General features: G+C 45.3%; 1 protein-coding gene across 1 annotated transcript in view; it reads right to left on the reverse strand.

Annotated features, from left to right (window-relative positions):
* Positions 1 to 10,843, reverse strand: part of IL18R1 (interleukin 18 receptor 1) — a 33,130-nt gene extending 22,287 nt beyond the window's left edge. The window contains exons 1-4 of the mRNA XM_080684650.1: positions 10,757 to 10,843; positions 9,382 to 9,625; positions 5,940 to 6,105; positions 2,857 to 3,007 (exon numbers count right to left, since the gene is read on the reverse strand). Coding sequence (XP_080540776.1) covers positions 2,857 to 3,007; positions 5,940 to 6,105; positions 9,382 to 9,625; positions 10,757 to 10,814 — 619 coding nt within the window. The 5' untranslated portion in view covers positions 10,815 to 10,843. The remainder of the gene's footprint in view (positions 1 to 2,856; positions 3,008 to 5,939; positions 6,106 to 9,381; positions 9,626 to 10,756) is intronic.
* Between the last annotated feature and the right edge of the window lie 3,576 nt (positions 10,844 to 14,419).

Genomic DNA, 14,419 nt, shown 5'->3' on the forward strand with positions numbered 1-14,419 from the left:
ACAGACATGTACTGAGCACCTACTATGCACCAACTGCCAGGCGTCCATGTGGGAGATGCAAGGTGTGGAAGAGAACTCAGTTCGATCCCTTCTTTCCAAGAGCTTCTCAGTCTACTGTCAGAGACAGACACGTGACCCAAGCTCTGGCAGCAATCTGAAATATGAATAAGAGGCATGGGGACACAGAGGTGGGGAAGCATTTGAGCTGAATCCTGAGAGACAGCTGGCAGCCCAAAAGAAGACACAATCCATGCGATGGGTAGTTGAGGCAGGAAAGGAGCCTGTGGAGCGGTGGGTGGGGGGTGGGACGCCGAGAGGTGGTAATGACAACATTGCTCTCCCTGTCCTTGGCACCATCTCAATGCCTCACTCACATCCCTCTGTCCTCGGAACAGCCCGGAGGGAGGAACCCGCACTACACCATTGACTATGAGGCATCTGAGGCACAAACAAGTAATCTAATTCACCCAAGGCTGCTGGGAGGAGTATAAGAGATGATTCCATTCAAGCATCTGGTATAGTGTCTGGCCTGTCCTAAGGGCTCTTTCCATCATGAATATTCTTAATCCTTCCAGGGCAGAATAAGAGAAGAGCTGATGAGTGAAACGCGGGGACGGGTGGGGTGAGAGTGTTGGTGGTGGAAGTGTCAAAGGACCAGAGATGTATATGAGATTGAAGGATATATATGGGAAAATAAAACCGAAGAATTTAGGGGACATATAGAGAATTTAAGATATCTGAGTTTCAGAATTAAGTTATGGAATTCCCAGGTACAGGTTGTGGCAGGCAGAATAATGCCCCTCCAAAGAGTTGTTCCCATCCTACTTCCCAGCTCCTGTGAATATTACACCTCACATGGCAAAGTGACCTGCAATGTGACTACACTGAGGAATTTCACATGAGGACAGTGTCCTGGGTCATCCAGATGGACCCGGTGTTATTACAGGGGTCCTCATAAGAGAGAAGAAGTGTGTCAGGAAAGGAAGTGTGATTGTTGGGAGCAAAGGTTAGAGAGAGATTTGAAGATGGTCCATTGCAGGCTTTGCAGATGAAAAGAGTGCAGGAGGTGAGGGCACAGGTGGGAGATGCAGGAAGTGAGGGCACAGGTGGGAGATGGAGGAGGCGGGAGGTGAGAGCAGAGGTGGGAGATGCAGGAGGCAGGAGGTGAGGGCACAGGTGGGAGATGCAGGATGCAGGAGGTGGGAGCACAGGTGGGAGATGGAGGAGGTAGGAGGTGAGGGCACAGGTGGGAGATGGAGGTGGCAGGAGGTGAGGGCACAGGTGGGAGATGCAGGAGGCAGGAGGTGAGGGCACAGGTGGTTTTTAGAAACTGGAAAAACAAGGAAACCTATTTCCCCCAGGACCTCCAGCAGGAATGCAGTCCTTCTCAGACCTTAATTTTATCCCAGTCAAACCATGTTAGACTCCCGACTTTCAGAACCATTGGATAAGTAATTTCTGTTGTTAGGGGACAGTGAGTGTGTGGCAGTTGAACCGTGAGCAATGTATGGAGTACAGCTACGTAAGTGGATAATTAACAAGAAGAGGAACACATGGCCGGAGCCCAGCAGCTCTGGTTCCTATGAGTTCCTGCTTGCGGAGTGAGGTGTCACAGGAGTCTTACAGAAGGCGGGGAGGAATGTCAAGGGGAAACACGTTAGGAGGGGGCAGCCCATCTGTGTGTCACTGAAGAGAGGCTCATGAGGCATGTTGGACTCAACAGGGAAAATGACTCTCAACAACCAAATAGTACAATCTGGGCCTCTGTGACCTGGTGGTGTCCATAGTCATTACCCAGACGCACTGGAAGAGTCGTCCTGGGCCACGCAAAGGACAGCTTCCCTGGGAAAGGTTAATTAAGTCACCTCTAAGGCCTCCATCACTCAAAAACCCAGGCCTGAGTTTTTCCACTGTATGCAATCTGGGTCCATGATAAACCAGACCGAGAGCCATCATCTCCAAGTGCACCCTCCCACCCCAGGCCTGGCTCCTGGCACCCTCTCCTCAAGCTCCTGCCTCCTGCCGCCCATCACGCCCGCCTGGACCGGTGAGCCCCCTTCACCTGTCTTCACTCTGTACTCCCTCCAGGCCCTGAATATCTCCTGGATGACTCCAGGCTCATGAGCAGGTGACCCTTGAACAATGCAGGTCTGAACTGCATGGGCCCCCTTATATGCAGACTTTTTCATTAAATACAGCAAATGTACTTCCTCTTCCTTAGGATTTTCTTAATAAAGTGTTTTCCCTCTAGCTTAATTAATTGTAAGAACACAGAACATAATGCATATGACATACAAAATACGTGTTATAAGTAAGGTTGCTCACCAAGACCTAGCTATTAGTAGTTGCGTTTTGGGAAAACCAAAAGTTATACCCAGGTTTTTGACTGTGAGGTGGATCAGCATCCTTCACCCCTGCGTGTAGCTCTATGAGGCTCATCACCTTTCCTGACTACAATCGGGTTCTTGAGGAGAGTACGTTACTCACTTTATTTCCTATTTCCCTGCTCCCATCCCTCCCAGTGCTCAGAGGTTATTAAATACAGGTATCCTCAATAAATATTTGTTGTGGGAAAACAAATGCTTAACAATAAAAGACCCCATAATTTATTCAAATACCAAATAAGGGAACTGACTCAGGGGAGGTTCGCCTTTATGAACTTTAATTACACCCCCTTTCCCCAAGAATTTCAGGCACAGTGAACATAGCCCCATGGCTGGGAGCCTTCATTTGAATGAGTGGTGTGGCCCCGGCGCCCACTAGGTTGCCTCTGGCTTCCTGTACTGCTTTAGGAGAAAAAATAGTCTATTTTGCTAAGATACATTTGTTTCCTCCCAAATCTAAAATTTCTCTTACCTTCAACTATTGTTATATTGTAGGTGCTGGTAACATTAAATAGTTTTCCATTGTGATGAAGGAAAAACATGCAGGTGTAATATCCCTGGTCTTTAAACTCTGCATTCTTCTTTAAAGATGGGTTTTTATTGTTCTCTATCTTTTCACAGTTCTGTTTTTAAAAAGCAAGTTAAAATATTTTAGGTAAAAGCAATGTTATATTATAAGAATTCAAAATTTTACATAATTCTATTTCATGACAGGTGTAGGGGTGGGGCACGGGAGCAAGTGACTCTGAGGACTGAGCACTTAGCAGACACCTCGTTTGATGTCCTGCACCAGGAGACAGTGCCTGATTGGAAATGCATGGAGAATAATCAAGTCCAAGGACACATACGCACGCATGCACACGCCTCTGCATCACACACTTCCATCTATGTCAGAGGGATTAACAACAACAAGAATGCCACCTTGGCAGTCCTCTTCACTCAGAGGTAGGTTATGAAGCGATCTTAGAACCAGCTGGGAAAACAGGAACTGAACTGCTAATCCTGACTGCGTGCCCCTGTCCCCGCAGCTCCTCTCTCAAAGTGGCCAAGCTGGTGGCACCTGGCAGAGGGTGCAGCGTGGGCTGGCGAGGGATTGCTTCTGTGGACACCGAATGTTTATAAACTCAAACTGACCCTTCCCTGGCCATGTTGAAATATCAAGGACTCTTCCTTTTTTCCGTCAATTGTTTACTGATTCAGTTTCCTTGCTCCCCTCCCTCAAGTAGGTCAAGATGTGTAAACAGGCTGTGAAACTGAGCCCTGAGGTCATCTGTCCAGCTAAGAGCACCCCCAGCTCCATCCTCTAAGCTAACGGTCTGCATGTGGGGATTGCTGAGACCCCGCACGCTGAGCCTCACATGTCATGTGCTGCAAACATTTGCACGCTTGGCAGGAAATGGGGTCAAGTCCACTGCAGACTGGCTCAGACATTTAGAAAACATTTTGCGTAAGAGCTGTCCTTGAAAAACACAAGTAAACAGTGTTCACTCAAAAGGAACAAACAAAAGTTCCTAGGAAATCAGTTTCATCTTTTCCAAGGTCTTCTGTTCAGACCACCCTCTCTCAGCTCTGCAATGCAACCACGGCCTTCATGCTTGTGCTTTTACAGAAATAATACAATTTGGGTTGTGTGTGTGCATGCATATTATTTATGTATGTGTGTATATTGTATTTGCATACATGTGAGTGTGCAAGTGCATGTGTATATATAATATACATGTGAGTGTATACAAATCTCTCTATATAATAATCTCTATAGTATTGCCTAAAAGAGCTCTTATAGCTTAACAAGTAAAAGATACACTAACTGAAGAAAGTAGACAATCCACAAAAGAAATAATACAAAGATGCAATTAATACACAAAAAAAAGTTTAATGTGTTATTGAGAAGAGTGGGGGGACTACTAAGAGCTGCAGAAGGTTGACATGTCAGGGGTTTAGAGGTCCCTGAGCAGCCCGCCAGGGTGATGGCCAAGGCGGGAGGAGGGGTTAGCTGGCCTGGACCCTGGCACAGAGTTTGATGTGTGTCAAAAGGCACACACCTGCTCTTAGTCTCTGACCCAATAATTCCACGTTTATGGATTTGGTTAGAGGATAAAGTCATATATACACTCAAAGACTTACAGGAATAATATTTGTTTTAGTCTTAGTAATAGTGAAAAGTAGAAACTAACAAATGTCCATAACAGGGGATTAGTCAGGTACAAGGACATACACATGGAATCTCATGTCAGAAGAATGTTTAAAGATATGGAAGAATAATCACAATATAATTTTTAGTAAATAAAGAAAAATACAAGCCATTAAAAATACCACTTTTAAAAAAAGATGTTTACACAGGGAAAAAAATGTCTCTGGCTGATGGGATTATAAGTTATTTCCGCTATCTTCCTAGTCATTTCTCTACCTTCCAATTTTATAAAATGAACTTACATAATCAGAAAAATCTATACTAATAATAGGGTAATTGGTCAGGACGCCCTCACAGTAATGACCGAACAGCAGGCTGCGTGGGGCAACCAGGCTGGCAGGTGGGCAATGAGGGGCGACCAAACGACCGAACAGCAGGCTGTGTGGGGCAACCAGGCTGGTAGGGGGGGGGCAGTTGGGGGCGACCAGGCTGGCAGGGGGGTTAGTGAGGGACAAACAAATGACTGAACAGCAGGCTGCATGGGGCAACCAGGCTGGCAGGAGGGTTAATGAGGGATGACCAAATGACTAAACAGCAGGCTGCGTGGGGTGACCATGCCAGCAGGGGGGCAGTTGGGGGCAACCAGGCCAGCAGGGGGTCCATGAAGGGTGACCAGGCTGGCAGGTGGGGGCAGTTAGGGGCAACCAGGCCAGAAGAGGGGGGCAGTTGGGGGTGACCAGGCTGGCAGGAGGGCGGTTGGGGGCAACCAGGCCGGTGGGGAGGGGGGCAGTTGTGAGCGACCAGTCTGGCAGGGGGGGCAGTTAGAGGTGATCAGGTCAGCAGGCAGAGGTGGTTAGGGGTGATCAGGCTGGCAGGGAGGGGGGCAGTTAGGAGTGATCAGTCAGGTAGTCAGGTGAGTGGTTAGGAGCCAGCGGTCCCAGATTGTGAGAGGGATGTCTGACTGCTGGTTTAGGCCTGATCCCTGAGGGGTCCTGGATTGGAGATGGTGCAGGCTGGGCTGAGGGGACCCCCTACCCCATGCACAAATTTTGTGCACAGGGCCTCTAGTGTGTATATAATAGAATTTAAAATTTTAAGTATATGTGGAAGAGGAAAATAAAAATCTTTAATATTTCTAAAAATTAATTTATTGAAAAAGAAGACAAACTAATGAAGGACAAGAGAGAGGAAGCCTTGTAATTTACTGAACCTCAGTATCAGGCAGGAGCTGTGCCCCATGCCTCATGTGTAGGCTCTCATCACAGCAGCCCTAGGGGTCACCTCACTCAGAGAGGGCCAGTGAGCTGCCTGAGGTCACACAGCTTATATGTCCCGAGAACAAAAGCTCCACAGCCACCAGACCCTCATTTTGGAATTTTGTCTTTTCTACCAGGTCTGAAGTTAAAACATTTTGAAAGTGTTACCTTATACAGTGCCGTTCTGTTGACCAGGTTTCGATAGTAACTATGGTTACAGTCCACCTGCAAAGCCTTCCCAACTTCCACAGTTTTACTAATTACTTGTTTTTCAGTAAAACAGTTGTGTTTACTTCTTCTGATGACATTTAGTCTCCATTCATGAGTATGATATCTATGACATAAAGGTTTAAAGATATTTTATAATTAGTACAGGGACTTTGCAAATACCATCATTGAGTAACCAATGCAACAAAATTTTTTTTCCTATTTTTATATAAAGAGAATCATTTACTGATGCCCAAACTCTGCTCTGCCTCTTTTAGGTTCAGCGTAGCAAGAAATTTAACTGTCATGGGATGGGGGTAGAAGGCGGGGATAAAGATAAACCTGAGCAGACCTGAAAGTACACACATGCGTGCACACACATGTACACTCGCGCACTCACACACACACAGACACACACACACACAAAGCCTACTGCAGACCAGAAATTTTTAAAACATCAATGATTTTGGCGATAAACAAGTTCAGGGATTCTTAACCCAAGACAGGAGGGAGGCAATATCTTCATGAGGCCCGAACTTGCTTTCTGAAAGTCTGAATTTCTCAGGGTTGCTTAGGCCAATGCTTTTCTCTTACTGTGGGTTGCCTTCAGCGTATCCTATTAGCACTTACGTGCCTCGCTGAGCAAAAGTTAATTTGAATATTATTGTTCCTTCTGATTAGAAATTAGAAATCTAAAAGAAAGAAATTTTGCAGTTTTTAGAAGAAAATTGTTAGCAATCTAATGTTTGCTTAAACTGTGTAAGCAGTATGTAGAGTCCTATACCAAATCCAACAGTTGCCCTGTGTGTGTGAAAAGTCTGTGCCCAAGGAGGTGCTCCCGGCTCCCCTTTGAGTCTGCACTGAATGGAACCACTGGCACCCCTGGTCCAGCGGCTGCACTTGCAGTGGCGCGGGATGACTTTCCTTAGGGTAAGTGAGAAAGCTAACCTTCAAGTAAGTTAAACAACTCCCGTGGCACACGCCTGGGAGGCCTTCAGCCAGGATGCACACCCATCTCTTTGGTCCTAAAGGCCAGGAGTGTTTTGGAAAAGACTATGTGATGACAATCAGTGTGAGCCTGGCCCTTCCCTTGCATGTGAATTTATATAGGATCGGCTGGGCTGGGAGCAGAGGGCGCGGGCAGGCCTTTGTCGTCCTGGGCTTATAGGAGGGGTCAGCGGCCATGACAGTGTGGAGCTGCAGGGCCTCTCCCGCGTGGCCGGTGCTCCCTGCTGGCCCGCTGCCCCGGGCAGGCTTGTGTCTGGATCTCTCTGGGAAGCTGATGACACCTCCCCATGCTCTCAGGTCAGACTGTTTCCTGCTCTGCAGCGCTCGGCCCTATCACTCAGCAAGCACTCCCCCGGCTGACCTGCGCCCCAGGCACCTGGTGCTGAAACAAGGGGTGCCCTGTGCCTCAAGGAGCTCCAAGGGGGCGTGCAGCTGAGCCCCACCCAGAGGGTGACCGCCCACAGCCCTGTCAGGGCCAGTCATCCTGGTGCGAGAACCACCCCTGGCGACACAGAGGAATTGAAGAGACCAGCCCACTCGCCGGGGCCCTGGCAAAGCCCACCACTGCTCAGCCTGTGCCTGATCTGCGGGCACTGTTCCCTCCGCCTTCACGTCTTGACTCTGACATCAAGGACTCTCCTGCACCCTCCTTCTCAGTGGGTTTCCTCTTAGAACTTATCTGACCCAGGGATTTCACTGCAGGAGTGGAGTGTCTGTCTCCAGAGGAATGTGACCACTAGCCAGCGTTTCCTGAAAATGCCAGGCTGCAGTTCTAAGGGGGCAATCCAGGAGTGAGGTCTGCATGGACACGTCCCACAGAGACCACAGGCCTCACTCACCTACAAGGTGCCCACTGCCATGTGCACACACGTCAGTTGTACCACCTTCAGAAAGCCTGTATCTTCATGGTTCCCACTTACTTTCAAAGCCATTGTTAAGCCTGCTCTTTCCACCATTGCTTAGTCTCATCTCACTCACCAGCCTCCACTCCCCACAGCCCGTGAGCTCCTGGGCTGCCGTCTCCTCCTGGCCTCCTGGTCCGCACCCCTCTCTGCCATCCGACCTCTGATGATCCCACTTCTCTCCCTAATGTAGGCTGTGTTCTCCACCTTCTGTGTTGGAGACAGGTCATGCCCCCTATCCCTGTCGGTCTGTGAGTGGCGCTGGGGGAGGTGGGCCCCTCCCGTGCTCTCTGCCCTGTTCATTCAAATGCTGCCTTCATTCTCCAGGCTCAGGGAGCAGTGCTTCTCACCCTGATGGCCAGTGTTGACGCTACGTTACTGTGAAAAGTCCAGCTGTGACTCACTTCTGGAATCATGTCTCCTAAAAGATCACATACATTTCATTGGTTAAAAACAAGAGTTCTTGAATTTCTTTCTGACTCTTGGGTGCCTATATGTAAAAACAAACCAAGTGACCTCACTTCCCTAAAACCGCAGGAGTGATGCTAGGCTTCACTGGGACATCTCACTCTACCTTCACCACACCCATACGATCAGGACTCACTCCAGGTGCTCCTGACATTGGCACCATCACCACTCCTCCGGCCCTGAGCTATTTCCTATAGGTCGGTCTCAAATTTCTATAAAATACATGCACACATAGATACCTAAGTACATATATAAGATCGCCAAAGTAATTGATCAACACGGACCTCCATGTCCTCACCAACGCCCATCACGGGACATTCCTTCTCCAGGTACTCGCCTCCCATCTCATCAAACAAAGGATAAAGAGAGCGAACTCAGCAGCTGGCACGTTCAGCCGGTTCCCTCCTTTCCTAGACATGTTCTGACTCTGGGAGTCCGCACGCTTGGTGCCAGAAGAAGGCTGTGCCAGGCCCTTCAGTGCGCCCCTCCCCCGGCCCTGGGCAGAGCTTTGTCATCGACTGCCAGGCACATCTCCTCCACGCATTGTCACCAGCCCTCAGCAAACACCTGAGAACTAGACCAGGGTGTATCTACACCCATCACCCCGCCATCTGTGCGCACACTGCCAGGAGCAGGCACTGCCCCTGTTCATGCTCACAACGTCCGTCCCAGCCCAGCCACGCGTTCCGCTTGACCAGCAGCTCTAGCCAGCAGGCCTGGCTGAATCTGAGAATGAATGCCACTCAGCCTTCACCTACCTTTGGCAAGAATACCCTAAAAGGAAACAATTTTAAGGTAATCACCTTTCATCGTCTTCATTTCATTAAGACCACAAAGAACATAAACACAGGGGCACCATCTAGTTTAATTTTCCAATAATGAAGTGTTTATTTCTTATTGTAGGAAGAGTAGGAGAGACAAAATGCTTGGGTTATCTGACCTTTCAGATTACTGTCCATTTGATTTGCTGAACCAAGTCCTGGAGTGCCGTGAAATACACTAACACAAAGAGAAAGGATACTCACCCCATTTGGAAAAAGTAAGATCCACTGTCATCCAACTCAACTGGCCAAAACTCCAAAACATAATCATGCAAAGTCATTCTGGGTGAACTGCTTGAGCGGAGCTCAGCACGTCCATGTGAGTCATTGCTTTTGAGCCACTTTGTGGTGCTTGGTTCATTCTCATGCCCAGGAAAAAATGGGCAATATTTCAGAAAGAAAGGTTCCCCTTCAAGGGCATTAATATGAGGACGTGCAGTACAGGTTTCTTCAAAAGATTAGCAAAATAAAAGAAAAAATCAAACACATGGTGACATAGATGATTTCCCAACACCGAAGCATTTCCAGAACATAAGTGAGGGCAGAGATACCAACAGGTCCTCCCAACCATGAGGGCAGCGACTGACCCCCTACCCCAGCAGGCAGGCACATGCAGTGTAATCTTTTAAAAGAAAGTGTTGCACACGACAACTTCCTCATACGGGAAGCCACAGAAGACACAGGGTTGCCACACCTTCCTGAAAACATCCTTACTGAGGAGTCTCCATAGAGAAGACGCCAGAAACCCAGAGACTTCAGAGGGGCTTCTGCCCTCAACCAGTCTACTCAGCCAGACACTGAACTGGTAGGGGCGGTAGTGGGTACAGATGCTGCATCCCACGTACTGAGAGGTGGTGGGTTTGATTCCTGGTCAGGCACATGCCCAGGTTGCAGGCTCAATTCCCAGTAGGGGGCATGCAGGAGGCAGCTGATAGATGTTTCCATCTCATGTGGATGATTCTCTCTCCCCCTCCTTTCCTCTCTTTCTAAAAGTCAATTTAAAATATTTTTTTAAAGTCATCAAGCAGTCACTGCTAATAAATTAAAATTGGTATTCAACACCTCCCATAAAGCTTCCTTGACTTCCCTGGCCTAAGACGTGTCTTTCATATATACTAGTAGTTGCTCTGACTAGAATATTTTCCTTAATATTTGTAAGGTATTCCCACGAACATCCTTCATTCCCTAAATTATGACATGGATCTTTACCTTCATTTTGGGAAGGAGATAATTTGTGTAAAATGTTCTAAATGTCAGTAAAAAAGTCATCTGTGACATATTCAGTTTCAAACAACACAAAGCAGATTTTCATCCAGACAAATGTAATTTACTTCAGGATGCAAGGTTTCACACTCTGCTCTCTCTACATTAACTCGGGGGCCACCTTTTCTTCTTTCCAATAAACCAATATGTTTCTTTATTTGATCCCACTCCTGTGGGATTTAGTCTCTGTGCCAGAGCAGAGACACCAAAACATTAGGCAACTCTTTGAATTTAAAATCACTCGCTAATTTTAATAAATTCAGCCTCCTCTATAGCAACCTCCTAAAACAAGCAGCAAAACCTTGCTATGACTTACCTGTGGTGTCCCTAAACATAAGCACCAAAAGCGTCAAGGGCAGTTGTCCCAGATGCATGTTTTAGGGTTCTGCTTCAAAAAGTTTTCCTGGAAAACAGAGTAAGTCAGGTTTAGTTAGAACTTTCACATAAAAACATACCTGTCTTATGAAGAAGGTTTTAAAACATCTTCTGGCACACAGAATTTTTAAAATGAACCCAGAAAATGTTCATAGACCTTCATCTAGTCACCAAGTCTTCTTGGAACTTTCAGGCAAGTAGAATTAATAAAATTTCAATGAAGTTTGGCATCCAGAAGAAATCCCTGGTAATACAATTTTCTAATACAGAGACCCTCATGTGTTTTAGGCTTGGTCTACTAAATCTTGCCTCCAAGAACAAAGTTGAACTGTATTTATAGAAAATCTGCTATTCTATGAATGCAGTCTGCAATCTACTGAAATATGTTTGACATCCTGCCCCTGTAGGAGTGTGTGTGTGTGTGTGTGTGTGTGTGTGTGTGTTCCAGTTGTTGTTTTTCCATCTTCTTCAGAACACAAGTTGCAGAAGTTAGGAACTAAGTCTACTTTACATAACTGCCTCCCTGAAGTTCAGCACAATGGTTAGCACATAGTAAGGGTTCATCAATACTCATTAATGAGAAATAGGTGTGTGGATGTGTGTGCATGTTTCTGCACTCATATGCCCATATGTGTTTATTTTAGGAAAATGGAGAGACAAAGTGGGAACTGCATACATTCCAGACAGAAACAGACTCAAAGAACTCAAATCTGAGTTGACTTTCGATCTTACTCCAACCCAAGTTTTGTCCTACTAATTACAAATTTAGAGGTAGAATAGGTAGGAAGGATGCGTTGGGGCTCCTATACCAGGTCTGAGTTTTTCATAAATAATCCCATGTTTCTTTTATTTTTAAAAATATATTTTTTATTGATTTCAGAGAGCAAGGGGGAAGAAAGAGAGAGAGAAATATCAATGATGAGAATCATTGATTTGCTGCCTCCTCCACACCCCCAACTGGGGATCAAATCCCACAACCCGGGCATGTGCCCTGACTGGGAATCAAACCGTGACCTCCAGGTTCATAAGTTGATGCTCAACCACTGAGCCACGCCAGCCGGCTGGCAATCCCATGCTTCTTTTATACCAGACACCTCGCTTTACTGATTGAGGAAGCCCGGCATCATGGAAAGGGCTTGGTCTCTGGGGCACATGACAAACTGTGCAACCTTGGGCAGGTTACTTAAAAGTCTGAGTCTGTTTGCTCATTCCAAAATGGAGATGGTAAGAATGCCCGTCTCCAAAATTACTGAGCAATCTAAGAGCTAATGTTTATGAAGACTTCCTGGGTTGGGTGCATGAAGCCTCTCAGCCCAAAGTAATTCTCTCACCAGTTACAACTCACCTCCCACACTAAACAAAGCAAAACAAAAACACACACAAACAACAACAACAAAAAAAAAACCATTAATGCCCACATCCTGGATAATATTTAATGGCTGAGCTGCCAAACTATTTACATCAATCTTTATGAATAAATCACCAAGTATTTGATGTCATTTCCAGGAGATAATAATCAATAATGTAAAGACAAAAGGAATAAGGAAGTATGGAAAGTACCAACTGTTCATAATGAAATTAGAATATTTCTATGGCTTAAAGCAGCCCCTCCACACGCACATGCACATGCACACACACGTTTTGTTGTTAACTATCTATTCTCTTATCTAGGGTAGAATGAAAAGGGCTGTTTCCTCTGGTTAGGGTTGACACCGCTCTGGTGTCAATCCTAACTGTTTGCTGTTTTCTTGGTCTGCAGTTTTTTAAATGTTCAAGGTCTACTGAGAGATGAAGTTATTATGAGATAACTCGTCATTCTGATGACTTAACTCAGTTTCAATATGAAACATGTTAAGATTCCAGTATACAAATTAGTTGGTATTTGCCCTGCTCTATGTATGTGTATATATAAAATTACTGATGTACTTATTGCAGATTTAAAAGATTAAGATATTAAATTATAAAAGTTAATTTCTAAAAGAAAAGTTATTCTGAAAAATATCGTAGATAACTTAGTTATAAAATATATGTAAGAAGATATAGGTATTAAATTTCTTGCATGTGGAAATTCTGGAGTTTTTTTAGTGCTATGTTTGATGTTGATATTATTTCTTGCCTTTACATAATTTAAAAATTTCTTCCTTCTTTCCTTTCTTTTTAAATATGTTTCTGATTTCTAAAGTAATAGATGCCAATTATAGGACATGTATAAAATGAAGATTGAAAAGAAGAAAATAATATCAACATGTCTAATACTTTATTTAGTGTGTATTCTTGTACTTTATATGTTTTCAAATAACTAAGATGACCTTTAAATAATTTCCTATCCTGCATTTTCCTGTGTTGCAGAAATCTTTGTCAACCCCGTTTAATTGTCACACCATATTCTTCCATATGGACAAGTTATAATTTCAGCATGTATTTCATGATAAATGGCCCACAGCCATGTTCCCATGTAAAGCAGTTGGGGTCAGTTTCTGAAGCATGGCCTGTGCTGCCAGACTGGCGGGATTCACATTCTCGCTTTACTCCTTATCAGCTAAATGGTGCCGAAAAAGTTACCCTCCCGGTTCCTTGCTTTATTTAGCCATGAAAGGGAAGAGCAATACCACTGCCCAGAGCTGGTGTGAAGGTTACATAAATTGCTATTCCAAAATACCTGGTGAATAATAAGTATCACTTAAAGGTTAGCTATTATTATTTATCTATAGTTCTTACTTTCTTGGTGTCACTATAAGCCAGTATGAAGAATACATTTTAAACATTTAAATGCATACAGCATTCCAGAAATGCGGTAATAATTCATTATTTGCCTACCACACCCAAGTAAGCACTGAGCATTCTCATTCTTCAATTAGGTACTCAAATTAGTACAATGTATCTCATGTTTTTTATATGCATTTCTGTTGGTATAAAGAAAGCAAAATATTAGTCATGCATTTTGTAGCTAGTTTCCTCTTTATGAACTGTCCTTTCATGCCTTTTGTCCATTTTTAGAAGTTTACTACAACTTGTTTAGTTTACCTTTTAATTCCTCCTACAGGGGTCCTCAAACTACAGCCCGCCGAGGACATATATCCCTCCCGCCGGGTGCTGCTGCCTGTCCTGCTTAGCAGCCCACTAGTCCCTGGCCCACACAGTGCGCATAGGAATTTTTAAACTGGCCCCCTGTTTAAAAAGTTTGAGGACCCCTGCTCCTTTGATGTTTTAAAATCCGGAAGAGTTTACATTTGTGCAGCCACACCTGTCGGGCCTTTTTGCTTTGTGATTTTCCCATTGCGTACTTTACCATTTAGAACATGCCTTTCCCCTCAGTGGTCAAATACATACTTATCTGTATTTTCTTTATTTTTATGGCTTAGTTTTTCTTTACATTTAATTTGTTTCATCCACTAACATATCCTTTTCTTGTTTGGTATGCAGATGGGGTCAACTTCACTTATTTTTCCCAAGTAGCTACTCACGGCTGACTTGTGATGGGATTCACAGCCTGTCCTACCTTTCAGCGCTGTGGGCTGCGGCCTCTCCCGCCACCCACGCCATCAGCCCAGCACGTCTGCTCCACGCGGGCGCTCCCTCCCCGCCCTCCCCCCTCTCTTGGTTT

This window comes from Plecotus auritus (genome assembly GCF_963455305.1).
Source record: "Plecotus auritus genome assembly, chromosome: 8".
Classification (NCBI taxonomy): domain Eukaryota; kingdom Metazoa; phylum Chordata; class Mammalia; order Chiroptera; family Vespertilionidae; genus Plecotus; species Plecotus auritus.